Below are 19,557 nucleotides of genomic sequence, written 5' to 3'. Positions count from 1 at the left end.
ACTTTTTCCATGTAAAAATATTTACATTTAAAAAACCCTTTAATGGTGTCATTTCAAGCAGTCTACCAATGTAAAAGGAAGAATTTCAGGTAGTATGAGAAAAAATATTTTGAGTGAAGGCAAAGCCTTCCCAGACCTCTTTAAATTGCATTATTCATATTGACACTGAATATCTTTACGGTTGCTCTTGGCCCCGTAACACCCCACATGATTTGGGGGAAAATTACCAAATATCCAAAGATTTTGTAGATGGAGTTCCCTTTACCTTTCTTTCACCAGGTCCTGAAACTTGGCTGGGTCTGTGGCCATGAGCTGATTGGCTTCCTGAAAGCTGAGCTGCACTGGGTAATATCCACCATTGAAAGGGTTGTGGCAGGAGGTTTGGTCAGATCCCAGGTCTACTAACAGTTCCCCAGTTGTGTCCAGCTCATAGACAAGTCTCTCCCTGCCCCAAGAAAAGATGAGAGATAAAATTAAGGGTAGTGCGAAAAGATAAGAGAAGACTTGATGACTTATAGAATATGCAGATGAAAAGTGAAGTGAGCAGAACCAGGAGAACATTGTACACAGTAACAGAAATATTGTAAGATGATCAAGTATGAATGACTTAGCTATTCTCAGCAGTATAAAGATCCAAGACAATCCTGAAGGAGTCACGGTGAAAAACACTATTCACCTCTAGGTAAAGAACTGATGGAGTCTGAATGCAGATCAAAGCATACTTTTCAAAATTTATTTTATTTTTCTTGGGGTTTTTTGGTCTGTGTTTTCTTTTACAATATGACTAATATGGAAATCTGTTCTGTAGGACTGCACATGTATAACCTATATCAAATTCCTTGTCTTCTCAACAAGGAAGGAAGGGAAGGAGGGAGTGAGAGAATTTGGAACTCAAAAATTTTAAAAACAAATGTTTAAAATTGTTTTCACATGGAATTGGAAAAAATTAAAATATATTTTAAAATGCCACTTTAAAAAAACTTGAACTCACAAACAGGATTTGGGACCTAAATTATTTGTCTAATTTTTGCCTGAAATTTCCATTTCCCTCTTTAGCTATACAAACAAGGATAAGTGAGACTGCAATCATTGTCCCTGTATTACTGATAAATACATTGAGACTCAGAAAGGAAAAATGAATTAATCATGATATACAGTTGGTAAGAGTAGATCTTGTCTCTTTTCTACCCTTTCACAGAATTTCACCTTTACTCTAGAGGATACCATTTGGACCAACCCAGTCTGGTAGGGTCCCAAAACATTTAACCTGAACTTACCAAAGATCAACCACATTCCCATGGTAACCCAGGCTAAGGATCATTTTCTTCTTTCTTGCTTCCCTGAAATAGAACCATAATGGAATTAGATATAACATTTCAAACATCTGAATTACTCTTACTTGCATTGACCCCTGCTGGCCCACCCATACTGATATTTTTTAAATCCTGGAGGAAAATAATCAAGTGATCTAGTTTCAGGATAATAAGATCAAAACTTTATGGGGCCATTAAAGTGGGCCACAACACAATGACTCTATCTTCTTCATAAGCCATTGGGATAAATGGGGCCAAAATAGCCGTGACAAATTGGGCAGTGATGACCACGAAGGCGATGATAATGAATACGATGATGATGATGATATGACGATTTTTAGCAACTGATATTTATGAAGATATTAAATCTACTTTGCCTGTAGGGCAAATGTTAGAATATCCAGTTTTCAGATGAGGAAGCCAAAGTCCAGAGAGGTAAGATATTGTTCCCAGGGTAACATAGATAGTTGGTACCTAAATCAGAACTATAGCCCAAGTCTCTTGGCCCCCAGCTTAGTCTTCTTTTCATTCCGCCATATTGCCCCTACTTAAAAACCAAGCTGTTCATCAGGCATCTCTGTATCTTTAACATGAAGGACAGTAAGTCCTACCTGAGCCTCTTTATGCAGTGATCCAGGCTATCTGTGATTTCCATCAGCCAGCCTTGCTGGTGACGCTTCAAGAGTGCAGCTTTATCGACCTACAATAGATAGAAAATCATTTTTGCTGAGGTTAGTCCTGCCTTGTGCCCTTCTGTATTCCAAGTTTGAATGTAAAGCATCCTCTTTTGACCTAGAGCCATAGAATGTTGGTCCAGTAGGGGGCCTTAGAAATCATTTTGTCCAAACTCCTAATTCATTCTTTCATTTGTTTGTCTATTTATTTATTTGCTTACTGACTGATTAATCATGAGAGTGGGCCTTCCTATCTTGTCCTGTCTAGAAATTCAGTGGTCACCTCTGGGTCCACTCCCAATGCTAATTGGTTTAGAAGCTTTAACCTGCTAGTTTGTTCTGACCTGGACTGGTTGGGCCCTCCTTAGGAAGCCTGTTGGCCCTCAAGTCTCAGAGGCTCACCATTTTGGTACTGGACTTACTGCATACTTTAGCCCTCCTGTAACTCCCAAACCCAAGTAATCCAGAAGCCTCAGCCTCCTCACAGTAGAAGAGGTTACAGATGAGCCACTACCACCTGCCCAGACTCCTCATTTTAAAGAGGAAAGTGAAGCTCAGGAAGAAGTTCTTTGACCAAGGTCACACAGCCAGTCAGGGTCAGAGATGGAGAAGTGGCACCAGAATCCAGGCCTGCTGGGTCCTTCCTATTACATTTTGGTACCTAAAGTGCCTGTGGGAACCTGAACCAGATGCTCCCCTAAACTATTTCCTCACAAATAATAAGATGCAAAATCTGAGACTGGCAGAAAGAATGAGATTAATAGACTAAATTTCATTGCTTAATGAAAATACTATTTATTTATTTTGTCTCAGAACCAGGATTTGGAGCCTAAATCATTTGACTAATTGCCTGAAATCTCCATTTCCCTTAGTTATATACAGATCAGACTCTATATTATACTCCTTGATATTATATTAAAAAGTATGAGTAGCTAAATCAGGGATGGGAGACCTTTTTTCCCATTTAGGCTACAGACCTAGCTAGAACAAGGTAAGTAACTGCGAGGAAAATCAGTAGAGATCAATTCTCATATAAAAAGCAACATAGTTTAATGGGTTGGTTGGTGTGGCTTTTTTTTGTTTTGTTATAGAGAAGTATAAAATGTTCCAATGATTTAAATACTTAAATTCAGAATAGGCATATAGAACTTCAGTCAATAAATACAGACCCGTATATAAACATACACATCTATCTACCTAGGTGTATACATATATATATATACACATATATGTATATGTATTTACATATATGTATCTACACATATATATGCATACATATATGGATATATATAAGCATATACACATATATGTACATATGTATAGATATAGATATAGATATGCACACATAAATAGTGATTTCAATGCATGGGGAGAGGATGGTAGAAAAATGCGATGTAATATATGGTTCAGAATCTAGTTATAGAAGGGGCCAAAGGCATCTAAGTTTATAGAAGCTTCACCCTTAGGTAGTGTTCATTGAAGAGAGTCAGAAGATGTGAGACTTGGCAATCACTGAACTCTTGACAGGTCACAGCATTTAGAACTAGAAGGACTCTTAAAAGTCACCTAATCCTACTCCCATTTTACAGATGAAGAAACTGTGGCCAAGAGAGGAAAGGGATTTGCCAAAGATCCCCCTGGTAGGAAAGTTGCTGAGTAAGGGCGTAAATCCAGGTCTTTTTGTCCCCCATTCCCTGCTCTTGCCACTGTCCTATGACTTTAAATGCCTTATGGTATTTTTTCATAATAAACATAAAATGGATAGTCTCTTGATATTCTCCTTGCTGGGTGAAATCAAGATGAAGGCCAAATCTGTCCTGAGGACTCTGTCCTTTCTCTCAGTGGTGGCAGTTGGAAAAACCAGAGGTCACATTCATATAGCACTTTACAGTTTATGAAAGGTTTTCTACACAAGAACCCCATGAAGCAGAGGGTGCAGGTGCTATCCCATTTCACAGAGGAAGACACTGAGATTCAGACAATGAAATGACTTGCCCAAAGTCACATGGTTAGTTAGATGGGGAACACAGATTTGAGTGCAGTCACCTCAGACTCAGTTTCCCCCTCTGTAAAATGAAGGCGTTGGGTTAGATGAGCTCTGACGTCTCTTCTAGATTTAGAGCTATGGTCTTAAGCCCAGGTTTCTTTCTTTTTATTTTAAGAATGCTGGCCTCACCTCGGCTATCACCCCCACACAACCAGCAATGACAGAAGCCTTGGCTTGGGCACCACTCATTCCTCCAAGACCAGAGGTAACGAAAACCTTCCCACTTAAGTCTTCTACTCCCAAGTAGCGTCGGCCAGCATTGAGCACTGTCAGCTACAGAGAAAACCACAAGAAAACTTTTGTTAATTCAAAAGTCTTATACCTTGGCCAAATTCAGCTGGGGAATGGGAAGGGGATGGTCCAGAGAGGATGGTCTGCCCTGGGTGCAAGCTTGTTAGGATAAAGGGCATCTATAGCCCAGACAGTACTAGCTGTATCCCTAGGGTACAGGTAAAGGCTTCAGACTTTCTAATGCCCAGGAAAAGGCTGGATGGGAAGGAAAAGGGTTGGAGAGGAAGAGCTTGCAGTCAGGGAGGTCGCAGGAGATATTAGGCATCATGGTGACCCTGTATGGGATGGGGTGGCTGAAGAAGGGTCAGTTGGTTCCTCCTCAGAGTTCAGAGATGGTGGTCCTAGATATGATGCAGGGAGGAAGCAGCGATTTCTACTCCCTTTGAGACTGAGACCTTGGGACTGGTCTGTTGGAGGCTCTGGCCTTCAGTAGGGCTTTTATTATTTCTGGCCTCTTGGGGATCCGAACTCAGATAAGCCATAAGAGTTTATTTCCCTGTATGGCCAATGCCCTCCAGGAATCCCTTACCACAGTGCCATGAACTATTCCCTGGGGTCCAATGTAGCAGTAGCTTCCTGCTGTCATCTGTCCATACCTGGCCACAAGAAAGAAGTCAGAATGAACACAGCACAAACACTGGGCCTCTAGGCTTCCTTATCTGGGGATAAAATGGGGACCATAAATATTTTCACATTTACATGGCACTTTATAGTTTACAAAGCACTTTTCTCATAACAGCTCAGGGAGGGAAATAGTTCTCTCTTGGAACTTTGCAAACATCAGGGCTTCTGACTCAAAACCTACTATACCTGACTCCTGGCAATATTTGCAGGTCCTGCCTCCAAGGGCTGTTGGGAGAATCAAATGAGGATGTGTATAGAAAGCACTTTTTTCCCTCAATTCTTTGGGTCTCTTTTTAATTAAAGTGATTATATAGATGTGGGCAACTGAGTGGCACAGTGGATAAAGCTTGGAGGTAGGAAGACACATCTTCCTGAGTTCAAATCTGGCCTCGGACATTTAGTAGCTGTGTGATCCTAGGCAAGTCACTTAACCCTGTTTGCCTCAGTTTCCTCATCTGTAAAATGAGCTGAAAAAGGAAATGGCAAACCACTTTAGGATCTTTGCCAAGAAAACCCCAAACAGAGTCACTCAGAGTCGGAAACGACTGAAATGACTCAAAAACAACATATAAATGCACCCACAAACTTGCTATTTCTGGGTGTTTAAAATGTGTGTATTAACTTTGACAGGGTTGTAAATTATCCAGTTTGTTTCCCTGATTCCTTTTGACCTTTTTCGTATGTTTATTAGTCTTGTTACCATTATCCTTGCCTTTGTTTACAAAGCTGCAGGCAGTGTGTATATCATTCTCTTGATTCTCCTTTCCTTACTCCGTTCACATCATAGAAGCCCACAATTATCTCTCACTATGCAAGCCCACAATTATTTCACCATCCTGTAAACTCCTACACTTATAATAACAATAATAGCTGAAGCTTGCAAGGCTTTATTTGCAAAATGCTTTATTTACTTATTTATCCAATTTGGCCCTTATCCAATTTTATATGCATTCTCTGATTTGAGCTGGGTATAACAGGTACTATTACCCCCATTTTATAGATGAAGAAATGGAGGATCAGAGAGATTATGTGATCTGTGCTTCGCCACCCTGCTAGTGTCAGAAAAAGGATTCAAATACAGTTCTCTCTTGACTAAAATTCCAACATTCTTTCTATTATGCCGTGGTTTGGCACTGTGATATAGGTATTGGAGGCCTGTTTATCCCCATTTTACAGATGAGAAAATTGAGCATGGTCACACAGTAAATGGCAGATATAGGATCCAAACTTAGGTCTCCAAGCCCAATACTGTCTCTATTTCATTTTCAAAACAACCTGGTGATTGGAGATTAGGAGGAGGGTGATAGAGGAGAAAGTAGTTTTGCTAGGGTAAGTAGTGAACATATTTCTCCACCTTACTATTACATAATTAACAAGGGATCATAGAATCATAGAGGCAGCTAGTGTCACTGTGGATTGAGCATTGGATCTAGGAGTCCTGGGTCCAAATAGGACCTCAGCTATAATAGCTGTGTGACCCTGAGCAAGTCACTTAACTTCTGTTTGCTTCATTTTCCTCAAATGAGGATAGACAGCACCTACCTCCCAAGGTTGAGGTGACGATCAAATGAGATAGTATTTGTAAAAAGTACTTAGCACAGCGCCTGGCACATTGTAGGGGCTATGTAAAAGTTTATTCCCGTCCCCTTTTCTCATAGACAAAGAGTTGGAAAGGATCCTAAAGATAATTGAGTTTAGAACCCTAAGTCTTTCTCTCACCCCTTTATTTTACAAATGAGAGATGAGATAAGGCCCAGAGAGGTGGCCTTGCCCAAAGCTATCTAGATAGTAAATAACAGGTGGCACAGTGGATAGAGTTCCTGCTCTGGAGTCAGGAGGACTCATCTTTCTGAGTTCAAATCTGGCCTCCAACACTTACTAGCTGTATGACCCTGGGCAAATCACTTAACCGTGTTTGCCTCAGTTTCCTCATCTATTAAATGAGCTAGAGAAGGAAATGGCAAACCTCTCCAGTATCTCTGCCAAGAAAACCCCAAGTGGGTTCATGATGGGTCAGATATGACTGAAAATGATTGAACAACGAAATGAGTCAGGACTTCGACCTAACTTCTCTGACTCCAGATACAGTACCCACTCCCCTATACCACACTCCCCTATACATACAGAGTCTTGTTCACTAATTGTTTCATGTCTATAGATCCATTTCCCCCATACCAATTATGAGCTCCCTGTGGATGAGGATAGGCTCTGACTTGTACCTCTTCAATGCCCCATGGATTTGGAGTGTTTTAGGGATGAGTAAGTGCTCAGGTCAAGACCATGAATAAGACAACTCTCGAATTATCAAGTTGGTTGCCTTTTTTAAAATATTGACTTACATTGTGACTCCCATTGCAAACAGCTTCTCATATTCCATTCTGGAGGAATAATTGGGAATTACCTAAAAAACATCGTCAGAAGATGTCTCACATAGAGATGCCTTGGTCCATTGTCCTGATCCCCCCTACCTTCCACATCAGAAAGGATATTTTCTTCCACCAAACTCATATAGCAAGCAAGGAAGGGAAATTGAATAAACGGTTTGGAAAAGGCATATGACCTCTTATCCAACCGATTCTTCAATGCCTTTCTACAATGCCAAGTGACTAATTATATGCTGATCATTGTAGACACAGGGGAAAATAGCTAATGTACCCAACTTACTGAGTACCAAAGACAATAGTAGCTGGTTAGGTGAGTGAGTGAGTAGTCAGAAATGATGTAAATAAAGCTGTGAGTTGGATTCAGGGGTGTGCCAGTAAATGTTTAACTACCATCTCTCCAAAAATGTAAATATGACAAACCTTTATGTATAATCTTCACTGTCAACATTTTTTCCCTCACTTTCTTAACTCTGGACAATCAACAAAACAATAAATCAAGCCCTGATTTCTAGTGATTTCCAAGATGTAAATACTTACCCTGAAAATTTAACAAGCCAGTACCAACTGACTCCAACACACCCCTGTTTTGGTCACTATGTAGGTCAGTTAGCTTGTTTTGTGACACAGTGAGAGAGACATCTTGCAAATACATGCCCTTGGCCACAAGGGGGAGGGTGAAAATTCAGTGTAACCCATCTCCAGTGCTAGTGATAACAACTCAGGTAGAGAAGGATAGTTGGGGGGGTCAACAGTGCTATCTTGGTATGTGGAAGATGGCCCATTCTATTCTTCAAGGTCACTCACCATTCCATTGGTGATTACAAGCCGTGGTGCACTGGGGCTGCTGGGGAAGAGGCCCAACGGATGGCCGCTATACATGACCAAGGTCTGCTCCTCTGTCATCTCAGATAAGTAGGACATGACCAATCTGAACTGGAGGAACAGAGAAAGAATGAAAGTGGGTACACGAGTGAATATCATGTCTCAGTTGTGGAATCACAGAATGATGACTTCAAAGGGATCTTGGATCTTCTAGTCTGACTCTTTCATTTTACAGGTAAGGAAAATGAAGCCCAGGGAGGGGAGATGCTTATTCACAATCCCATAGTTAGTAATGGCAAAAGCATGGCTAGAACTCAGCACTTCTGACTTGTAGCCTAGTACTCCTTTAATTATATTCCCAGGGGCTACATGAGGGGCAGATTAAATTATTGGCTCTAAGGGCCGTTCCAAGTATGAGAGGCCCCAAAGCTCTATCCTACATTACAAATTAACATCTTTATTCCCAAATACATTTAGGAATGACATCATAAGAAGGGTTCTCTTGTGATTGTGTTTACCTTGGGCCTCTACCTGTTCTTTATTCATAGCAGGCCTGAAAGCTATAAGGAAGAACCAAAACCTTCCCACTACCTCCATTGCAAGATGGCAAGATCCTTAGGCTAACATGACTCAGATCTTTGAAAAAGGGATGTTTCCTGATCTCATCTTCCCCACCTTTGGAATGTATAGTAAAAATTGGGTCTACATGGAGCCTAGACTCATGAAGCCTACCTCTGACTGGCTTCCACACACCTAGAAGAAGCTCCCACTCTGACTTGGCTAATGAGGCTGAGCTTCATCCAAGCAAATTAGGAAATGGGAAGTATACGACAGAGCGCAGGCCAGGGGATTGGGAAGGTGGGCAGAGACATAAAACTAACTTTCCTCAGCCCCAGGAGTCTCAACTCATCCTCTTTTACCTCTTTTCTCCATTTCTATTCTAGCACTCAACAGTGACCCACATTTTCCTCAGAAGAGATCATGAAACCCTAGACTGCTAAGAGCGTAGCCCATCATCATAATAAAAGAGATCCTTGGGGCCAGAGGGACTTTCCAGCATCCATAGGAAACAGGGATTTCAAGTCAGATTTGATGGCAAACACTTCTTCATCTAAAGGCAATATAAAGTGAGGGGAAATCCAAGACCACATTTCTATAGTTTAACCAAATGATGAAATACACTATACCTGAGCCCAGTTGCTGAAGACTTGACCATTCCCTCCGTAAGTCACGAGCTCCTGGGGAAACTGGGGGACAAAGATGAGGTCAGAGACTGGATGAGCTTGCGTTGTTCTAAAGCAATGTTGAACCTAGTTTTGTTACCACTTTGGAAAGAGAGCCCAATGAAGTATCGGAGGATATGATGACCTTACTGAGTTCAAATATCTTAGAAGGGGCCACAGAGGTCATCTAACCTCATAATCTTTGCTTGCAAAGATTTCCCTGTCATCATGCTTCTCTCTTCTTCAGAAACTTTTATTGGAATATAAAATTCAGGGTTTGGATTTAAAGTCCTCCATAACCTGTCCCCTTTCTACCTTTCTAGTTTTCTTATACCCTATGCCCAATTCCTCCCAGTCCCTTCCTTGAACAAAACATTATCTCCTGGTGCTAGGCATTTTTGCTAGCTGTCTCCCATGCCTGAAATCTTCTCCCTTCTCATCTCCACCCCCTGGCTTCCTTCAAGTTTCAGCTAAAATCTCACCTTCCTCAGGATGCCTTTTCTAAACCCCTTCAATGCTAGTGCCTTCTCTTTGTAATTATCTCTAATTCATAATATTATACATATATATGTAGTGTGTGCATATATCTTATTTGTAAATAGTTGTTTACATGCTGTCTCCTCCATTATACTGTGAGCCCCATGTGACTAGGGATGCTATCTTTGTATCCTGTGCTTAGCACATGGTAGGAGCTGCTTAATAAATGCTTGTTGACTTAGCTGCAGGACTGAATCTATTCTCCCTAGTTTGACATTCAAGGACCTGACCTACCTATTTAAAATGACATTCCACTACCCCCATACACAAATCCTCTGCCCAGTTAAGATGGTCTTCCCAATGTCCCATGAATGTGTAATGCTCATCTTTGCTCATGACATCCTACCCACCTTGAATTTCCCTATTCAGATTGTATCAATCTTTAAAGGCCCTGTTGAGAAGACTTAAAGCTGGAAAGGGCCTTAAACGCCATCAGTTCCAGCCCACTCATGTTACTGCTAAGAAAACTGCAGCCTAGAGAAGTGGGATAGGACTAACTCTGGGTCAGTTAGCCAGTAAGGAGCTGAGTCAGGGTTCAAACCCAAGTCTTTTGACTCCAAATCTAGTAATCTTTCCACTATATGCTGTCTCCCAGTCACTTCCAGTATCCTCTATGGTGTTCTCTTTCTTTCCCCTAGTATAACTAGGGGAGTATTAACATAGAACTGTGAAAAGTAATCTATCTTCTCTTCAATCCTTGATACATCCTTAAAAAAGAAAAAGCATCCCTTTCTCTCAAAGGACTCTTTATTTTCATATTAATTCTTGGTAACCAATTGGAATCTAATTCTTTGAACTCCGGGCTTCAGAAGAGGTTTAAGAGGTGCCATGGTTCTCATGTGAAGAGATGGGGGTAGAAGGTACTCTCCATGACTACACATATACATGTGCGAGAGGCAAGGGTCATGGTGGTGGATTACCTGGGCTACAGAGGGGTCCAGGTTGTTCATAATCATGTGCATTATTGCCGCAGCCGATTTAGTCTTACAAGGATAATTCTCAATTGGGTAGGCCCTGAAAGACACAGTTATACCCAGTACGACAGCAGGAAAGAGAAAAAATGGTACACATATTGGAAAACAATTGCTGTATTGGGGCAAATATGAGAAAAGTCGCTCATCCTTGTATGTGTCAGCCTAGAGGCTAAGATCATAGATCCCTGTAAAGAGGAATTCGTGGTTCACCAAGTTCAGATGCACATTTTCTTCTCTCTGACCTTTTAACAAAATGTCTCTCTTGTACTCCCATCCCCTGATCAAGTAATCAGGTCCAAAACAGTAGCCAATTTGAGCTCACTCTTTTGAAGTTCAAGTATTTTTAACGTCATCCAGTTTTGTATATTTAACCATCGTGTCATTAAATAGAGAAGCAGCATAGGATAGCGGATAGAGAGTGAACGTATTATTAGGAGGGGCAGAAATGTTGATTACTGTTGCTATTACTTCTATTAATTCCTCAGTAAGTGTTATGACCCAGAGTTAAGAGTGTTCCAGAATACAAAGGTGTCAAGGTGGGAATGGAGACACAAGAAAGGACAGTTGGAGACAACTGTCCCCTGTCCTTGTCCTGACCTCTCCCTTTTCAAAGCCTTTTTATTCTAATCCCCCAAGTCTGGAGCAAGCTTCCCTTACACCCCTTTCTTTGTTGAAACCTCTCCCTTTATTATATTGCTCACCTTCTCAATGAGTGGGTGAGGGGCTGGAGGGAAAGAGAAAATTTGGAACTCAGAATTTAAAAATGAATGTTAAAAGAAAGAAACCTATCCTTTCCCTGATACCAGTCCTACTCCCAAGGTAAAAATGGTCTGTCTTTTTTCAGATTCTTCAAAGCACTTATCCTGAATTCCTTAGCCTTGATTACATTCTACATTTAATTATTCTTATTCCTGTACAAATTGCATCCACCCTCCCATAGACTCTTTGCTTCTTGAAGGCAAGGACTGGGCCATATTTCATTTCTGTATTCCTAGGACCTAGCCTACTACCTTACAGATAGTAGGTGCTTAATAAGTGTTTGGCAAGGGGCAGCTAGGTGGTGCAGTGGATAGAGCACCAGCCCTGAAGTCAGGAGGGCCTGAGTTCAAATCTGGCCTCAGACCAAACACTTGACACGTTATCCCAATTGCCTTACCAAAAAAAAACCAAAAAACATAAGTATTTGGTAAGCTGAGTTGAAAAGACAATGATTTAACATTTTCATCCCTATTCACACCCTGGACAATTGGTAGCTGCATTGAAGGGTATAAAAAAGGGTCTGACTCTATGGCGTAAACCATTTCCTCTCTTCTTTGAGAAGGACAACACAAGCAAAGTCGTACAGTGGAAATCACGAGACCTGGATTTGAGGGCTTGCTCTACCACAAAGATGCAATGTGACTGGTCAATTAATTTAACTTAGTGAAGGGCCTCTAGCTTCCTAGAGGCAGTGGAAGCATAGTGGATATAGCTCATTACCAAAGCTCTGGAATGGATGGTTCCTTCTTGCTCCAAGCTGATGCTCTTTGTCTGCTGAATTAGGAACTTACATCAGATGATATCTAAGGGTTCTTCCATTTTTAATGGTCTATGATTTCTTTCCCCACCCTACCCCCACCAGAGGTTAATAAAATATTTGATTGAAGTCCTATAAGGATAATCTATCTCTTTTATCCCCCAGAAAAGTAGAATGAGGGGATAAAAGATAAGAAAGGCTTGAGCTAATGGAAATTGTCTAATAGCCTGACATTTTTCTTATTTACCCAGCCTGGTTTATCTTGGCAATCCCCAGCATTGCTCAGAACCTCTACGTCTTTCTTCTCCACTGCCTGCAATGTGATGCTCTAGATACTCACCTCATCTCAATATCTGGACAGAATCTGTACATATAGATGTGCCCATATAGCTTTAGCTCCTGGGCAAATTCTGGTGCCAGAATCTTGTGGACTTCAGGGGGGAAGTAGCGCAGAGCATTCTTCAAAGCCAGCTGTCAGAAGAGAAGAAGTGAGGAGTTATTAAGCAAGGACGAGCTATCTCAAAGGTAAGTCTAAACACCTGAGCCTGGAATTAAGCCATCCTGGTACCAGCTTCCCTCTATAACCATCTCACTCACTGCTCCCCTGCCCCACAACCTCCAATTAGGTTAGTCTTTTCAGTGAGTTCCCTGGATTTATAACTAGTTGAACCACCAGATGGTGTTGTTAGACATTAACCTGATTCTGTCCAATAAGAAGGCTTAAGAGCTAAGCCAGTTGAGGATCATATTGGAGATTTTACACACACACACACACACACACACACACGTGCATGTGTATGTATATATGTATGCATCTATATGCGTGTATATATCTATTATACGTATTTTATATTCATTTATAATTACACACAAATATGTATACATATATATACATATATATGTATAGACATATGTGTCTATACATAATCTCCAGGATGAGCCTCAATTGTGTACACATATATACATACACATGTGCACAAATATGTATATGTATGTTGTGTATTTACATATTTATATATGTATCCGTGTGTATATATGGATCTCCTTATCTATATATAAAATCTCTATGTATGTAAATATACATATAATACGCACATGCATATATGTGTGTGTATAGGATCACCCTGGAGATTCAGAGACAGAGAAAGAGAGAGAGAGAGGTTATTTAAGGTTATTAAATGTGTGTATATGTAATTAAATCTCTTCTCCAGGGTGACACTACATAAAAATATATAAATATGTAAGTATATATTATATATATGATATATTATGTGTGTATATATACATACATATGCATATAAATATACACATGTGTGTCTTTGTTGGTGTTTAGTTGATTACTTGTGTCCAACTCTTCATGATCCCATTTGGAGTTTTCTTGGCAAAGATATGGAGTGGTTTGCCATTTCCTTCTCCAGCTCATTTTACAGATGAGGAAACTGAGGCAAATAGGATTAAATGACTTGCCCAGAAATCACACAACTTAGCAAGTATCTGAGGCTGGATTTGAACTTAGGACTTTCTGGCTCCAAGTCGGGCCCTCTATCCACTGTCCCGCTCCTACACTATTAGCAGCCAAAATCCAGCTGCTCCATTCAGAAGAGGAGAGGGTCAAAGAGCAAGAGAGACCCTATGATAGCAATTCTAAATCCTGGAATGTAATTCCCAAAGTGTACTTTGGGCAAGCAGGATGAAAGGTGCCTTCATGACAATTTGAAGGAAAAGCACAATTGGAACGGTAGGGAGAGCCGTTAAGGAGAGAATTTAGATAACAAAGTACAAGGTCCCATGGAGAAACCACAGAACACTGCCCAATACTGGGGGGAAACCATGAACCCAGGACTTAATATGCAGAATGAAGCACACATTTTCAGGCCTGGCCAATATGTTGATTTTTGTTTGACTGCGGTTATTTGTTACAAGGAAGGACCTTTGAGGGAGAGGACAAAAAAATCTGGCATAGCCACTCTGGGGAATGAAAGAGTAAATGAAGAAAAAAAGGGTTATTGAGCTCCAGGGAGGGTCCAGCGGAGGCTACAGAGAACACCATTTATAAAGAACAAAGTTGGTGAGGTCCGAGGTGAGATCCTATCAAGTATATTGCTAAAGTGGAAGATTCTGTCCAGAATCAAAATTAGAAAAATATGTTTAAAGTATCTTTACATTAGGACAGAGAGTTTCTTTGCTGTGTTGAATTGATGGTTTGGTCCAGGGGTGGGGAACCTGCAGCCTCGAGGTCACATGTGGCCCTGTCATGTGGACAGATTCCCCGACCCTCATCAAATTATAGTGTTTAAAAAAAAAAGATGATGCTTCATTTGGGGGAAAGCTTCTCCCTGTCTCTCTCCCTCTTTCTGTCTCTCTCTGTTTCTCTCTCTCTCTTTCTGTCTGTCTCTGTCTCTCTGTTTCTCTGTCTGTCTTTCTGTCTCTCTGTCTCTGTCTCTCTGTCTCTCTCTCTCCAATGAAGACTCCTTCATCCAGGCTGCACTGCTGCCTCTTCCTTGATGTCTTCCCTGACTACTTCAGCACTTCTCATCTGAACCACAGGGTTTAGTCATGGTTTGCTTGCGAATATTTCATGCATCAAACAAGAGCTCACAGCTTCAAGCACAGGAGGAGTTTCTTCTCCTCCTGTTTTCCCGGAAGAGCTGAATAAAGGGCTGGGCACACAGTAAGTGCCAAATACAAGTTTCATGGATTGGTTTAACTGAGAAGACAGACAGACTCCAGTTCTAGTCCAGGGTCTTAACAGAGGACTACAAGCCTGGCACCCAGCCAAGAGAGTTATGTAACAGCACAGGTCGTTAACCTTAACCTTTGACATCTGCATGGAGACATCGAGATAATGCTGGAGTGTGTGTGTGTGTGTGTGTGTGTGTGTTGGGGAGTGGGAGGGGGCTGCAACTTTCTCCAGTTCCAAATTCCTCTTCTCAGAGATCTCTTTGACTAGACTGATATTTAGAGGTTTTCTTCATAATGAGACAAGAACATATCCTATAGCAATGACAATAATAATAATCTCTTAAAGTGCTCTCTGGAGTATTGAGCCTCACAACTACCTTGTGAGAGGCAGCATGTTAGCCATATTACAGATGGAAAAACTGAGACATTAAATAACTTGCCCAAGGTCATTGGGTAAGAGAAAATAATCCGATTTCATTGGTTTGAGAAACTCCCTCTGCCAAAGGTGTCATCTGCTCTGTAATTTTTACTTGCCCAGTGCACTCAGATGACATATAGTGCAGTTTATGAACTTATGAGTGGATAGTGTGTTAAAAATAGAGTCAGGAAGACTTGGGTTCATGTCATGTCTCAGATGCTTACCACCTGTGTGACCTTGGTCAAGGTCACTTAACCCCTCCCAGCCTCAGTTTCCTCATCTGTAAAAATGAGGATAATAATAGTAGCCAATTCACAGGGTTATTGTGAAGATCACATGAAATAACCTTAAGACACTATATAAATACTAGCATTATTATTATTATTATTATTATCATAGTGCTTTGCCCAGAGTCACTCAGCTACTATTTATAAGAAGCAGGACATGAGCAAGGTGTTCCCCCACAATACATGACTTCTCAGCCTATTAAGATTGGGATACCCCAGAACCATGTCCAAAGGGCTCACAATTTTCCTGTAGGTTTAGTCATAGGGAAGAGATTAAAACTAAAACCCACTAGGGAAAACATGAGAAATATGGCCATACGGGAATGATAAACCTGAGTCTTTACCAACTCCTATAACTGAGAAAAGTACTGGGGGCTAGGTTGCTTCAGACCCTGAACCTTAGAACCAATCCATTTCAATTCGTGACTTGGTCCAGTGATAGTGGTCAATTAGATCCCTCCATAGTCTGGAATTAGATTCACTGCAGCTCATGTAGGGGCCTCTCCTATGCGGTTGCATTTTGTTGACTCATAGCTAAATCCCTGTGACGTAGGTCATACACATATCATCTTCATTTTGCATATGAGATTCAGAGAAGACAATGTTTTACAAAACTACCACATGGTGTTTTGTCTACTAACAAAAGTTACAAAACTACTGAGCTGGGACTCCAACCCTGGTCATCTGAAACCCAGCCTTGTTAGGATTCTTCCTAACAAGATTATATCACATATATAAAATCACATGTATAACAACATTATATCACAGCAACAAGAGTTCTTTCAAAGAGACTGCCATTCCCATAAGGAAAATGGAAAGATTCTTTGGGGGCCAAGAGAGTCCACAAGATGGCAATTACAAGAAGAGAGGAGGCCCAAGTCTTCTTACCTGTTTTTCCTCTGGAGTAAGGCTGGGGGTTCTCACAGGGGCATGGGGCAGCCCTTCCCTTCGTCCTTTGTTCTCTGGTAAGGGGTGTAAGGGAAGCCCCTTGCGTAGCTCGCTCAGGTTAGACATTTCTGGCAGATACAGAGATGGGCAGAGGCAGCCTCGGGAGAGACTATGTAGCAAAGAGAGGCTTGGCAGAGAGAGAGAATAAAAAATTCTGAAATCTCGAGTCCTAAACTCTTAAGCACCACTGTGATCTCAGTCACCCACCTCCTCTCCCTAGCTAACACCATTGGCTACTTAGCTTCCCTTGAAAGTGAATCATTCACAGCTATCGTTTGGCCCCTGACTGGGGGATGGGGATAGGGTTGGCACTTTTTCATATTCATCTTGCTCAATTGCTTGAGGACAAATGCCCTATCGATATATCATCTCAATATGTTCTGAGTGAGGTTCGGGATTCCAAGGCACAGCACAAGGAGCTGTGGGCCACTTATGTGACCAGGAGGAAAGCCCACAAGGCACATGGTTCAGGACAGGTAGGATACTCTCCGGGTCTGGGTTTGGTCCAGTTCTGAAGGTACCATTTCCATTTTATATGTTAAGTCTCTCAGAGTTACTTTCCTTCACATGGAGCATAATCTATCCACAGGGTGAGAGACTCTTTTGTAATGCTCTGGATCTCTAGGAGGAGCAGACAGGTAGCTAGTATTTGCCTCTCCAAGGGCACATAATGCTCAGCATAGCGCTACTTTGTACCCAAAGCCCATAGGGAAGCTTTTACTCTGATACTTGGTCCATAGACTTCAAGAGGCATAATCAGGAGTGGTAATGGCCTCCCCAGTGTACCGTGTTCACTGTGGGTGCCCACTGAACAGTCTCCAATGCTTCCATTACTATGGCCCCCGGTAGATTCTGCTGACTTATGGGTGATTTTGTACATCATGGTTAGCAGAATTTGGAGGGCATGTGTACTGCCTCAAAGCCCCAAAGAGCCTTAGGAGGTGTTGTGTCTCCTGCAAAGTATTTGGGGTTCACAAGTTGAGGAGGTAGAGCTTAACTGGGTCCAGGATCTGGGACCCCCTGAGGACCAGATGATCCCCAGGAATTTACAGAGTGAGGGGATCCTTGTATCTTGTTAGGAGCTATTGCCCATCCCCTCCTAGCTAGGTGCTCAAGTAGTATGGAGAGATCTCTGACTAGTCTCTCTCCTTGGATGTTCCCCTTAGGAGGATGTCACCTACACAATGCCACATTTTGGTCCTGAAGTCCAGGGAAGTCTCAGGTCCTGCCGACACAGCCCAGTAGCCATAGCTAGAGAATTTAGATAGCTCATGGGCAATCTTATCAACATGTATTGGGTTCCCTCATACATGAAAGATAATGGTGACTGTTGGACCTTGGTAATGGGAATTGAATTAAACACATTAGCTGCAAATCATTACACTTTGAGATCTGATTCTTTTTAGTGACTTCTATGAAACTAGGGATCCTGATGGGATGATTTTGCTATTTAAACTGCAAAGGTGAAACACTGTTCCTCCTTCTCTGGTTTCTTAACCAGATGGATGGGGTTCTTAAAAGGGGATATTGTTTTCACCAACACACCTTCCTTTTCTGATTCCATCATAACTCTAATTTCAATTTCTCCACAATTCTTTCATAATTTTCATATTTTCATAATTTCTTTATAATTTCAATATAACTCCAACAATTCCAACTTCTTTGTGTCCTGGTTATAGTTGGAGGGCAGAGGGTGGGAATATTGTTAACTATTTGACTGATGGGGGGAAGTCTACTGGATCCTATTTGACCCTTCCTATAAATAGGGTGGTGATAGATTTAATCTTGTTCCATGGGATTAGATGGGCAGCCAAGAAGTCCATACTGATTACAGGGGTGGAGGCTATTGTAGTGGAAACTCAATTAATGTGATGGTGCCAATAGTTAAAAGGAACCAGGACCTCTTACTTAATGGGCACCAGGATCTTGTTGCCCATGAAGGCCTCGAGGGTCAGGGAGGTGCCTTCATGTAGGAAAGGATTTCCTAGCACTTTGGTGACTTAGAACCCTGAATCAATAAAGGCCAGGAAATATTTAGTGTTTCACGAGGACGAGTAAACAATCACGGTAGAAAGGAGCATTGGGGGCCTGTGGAGTTGTCAAGATCCTATTTATTTTTAGGGGTGGCCCTGCCATTTATAGAAATGGGCAATACCATTGGGAGCCTGCCCCCCCTCTCTGTGGGTGGTGTGTTGGAGATAACATTGAGGAGCTCCAAGTTCCACTGGGGCTCTTCCTGAGACTAACCAGTTGGGGGTGCCCAAACCCCACGGTTACCAGTAAAGTTGGGCCCCTTCTCCAGGTCTCCACTGTCTCAGCCTTGCTTCTCCTGTCAGGACTTCGGGCAGGTGTGATGTTCTGAACCCAGTGTTCTCTGGCCCACAGAGCCTTCCGGGAGCTGTGCACTAGATTCAGGGTGTTGGTGGTGGTTGACCAAGAGCCAACTTGGGGTTCTTCCTCAGTCGCTACAATGACAAAAGTGGCAGCGTCCAGTTCCCTGCCACATACCTTAGTGAGTTTCTTGGGCTTCTTTGGGAAGGCCATCTAAGAGTCTGAGCCAGGAAGCACTTTAAAGTACTAGACAGGATGGTTTGGGGTGGGCTATTTCCTTTCCTCCACTCTGGACAATCTCACATGCAAGAAGCCAGCCTCCAGGCAATTCAGTTTGGGGGGGGGGCACAGTTAGATGGCATAGTGTCAGGAAGACTTGAGTTCAAATCTGGCCTCAGACACTTATTAGCTGTGTGACCCTGGGCAAGTCACTTAACCATGTTTGCTCATTTTCTTCATCTGTAAAATGGAGAAGAAAATGGCAAA

The 19,557-nt window shown here is 41.8% G+C and overlaps 2 protein-coding genes across 4 annotated transcripts in view; one reads left to right on the top strand and one right to left on the bottom strand.

Moving 5' to 3' along the window:
* The window catches only part of UROC1 (urocanate hydratase 1), a 49,303-nt gene extending 32,436 nt beyond the window's left edge, over positions 1-16,867 (bottom strand). For all 3 annotated transcript variants that reach the window (XM_027863991.1, XM_027863992.1, XM_027863993.1), the window contains exons 1-11: positions 16,681-16,867; positions 12,746-12,876; positions 10,836-10,929; positions 9,343-9,402; positions 8,138-8,266; positions 7,289-7,350; positions 4,855-4,921; positions 4,164-4,307; positions 1,925-2,013; positions 1,278-1,340; positions 266-445 (exon numbers count right to left, since the gene is read on the bottom strand). In XM_027863991.1, coding sequence (XP_027719792.1) covers positions 266-445; positions 1,278-1,340; positions 1,925-2,013; positions 4,164-4,307; positions 4,855-4,921; positions 7,289-7,350; positions 8,138-8,266; positions 9,343-9,402; positions 10,836-10,929; positions 12,746-12,876; positions 16,681-16,806 — 1,145 coding nt within the window. In that variant the 5' untranslated portion in view covers positions 16,807-16,867. The remainder of the gene's footprint in view (positions 1-265; positions 446-1,277; positions 1,341-1,924; positions 2,014-4,163; positions 4,308-4,854; positions 4,922-7,288; positions 7,351-8,137; positions 8,267-9,342; positions 9,403-10,835; positions 10,930-12,745; positions 12,877-16,680) is intronic.
* Positions 16,868-17,156: 289 nt separating this feature from the next.
* LOC114044272 (netrin-4-like) overlaps positions 17,157-19,557 on the top strand; it is a 70,321-nt gene continuing 67,920 nt past the window's right edge. The window contains exon 1 of the mRNA XM_027863663.1: positions 17,157-17,216. The gene's annotated coding sequence lies outside the window, so the exon portion shown is untranslated. The remainder of the gene's footprint in view (positions 17,217-19,557) is intronic.

This window comes from Vombatus ursinus, unplaced genomic scaffold (genome assembly GCF_900497805.2).
Source record: "Vombatus ursinus unplaced genomic scaffold, bare-nosed wombat genome assembly UNPS02014773.1, whole genome shotgun sequence".
Taxonomy (NCBI): Eukaryota; Metazoa; Chordata; class Mammalia; order Diprotodontia; family Vombatidae; genus Vombatus; species Vombatus ursinus.
Note: the sequence above shows the minus strand (reverse complement) of the source record. Positions and strands in the feature narration are given on the sequence as shown.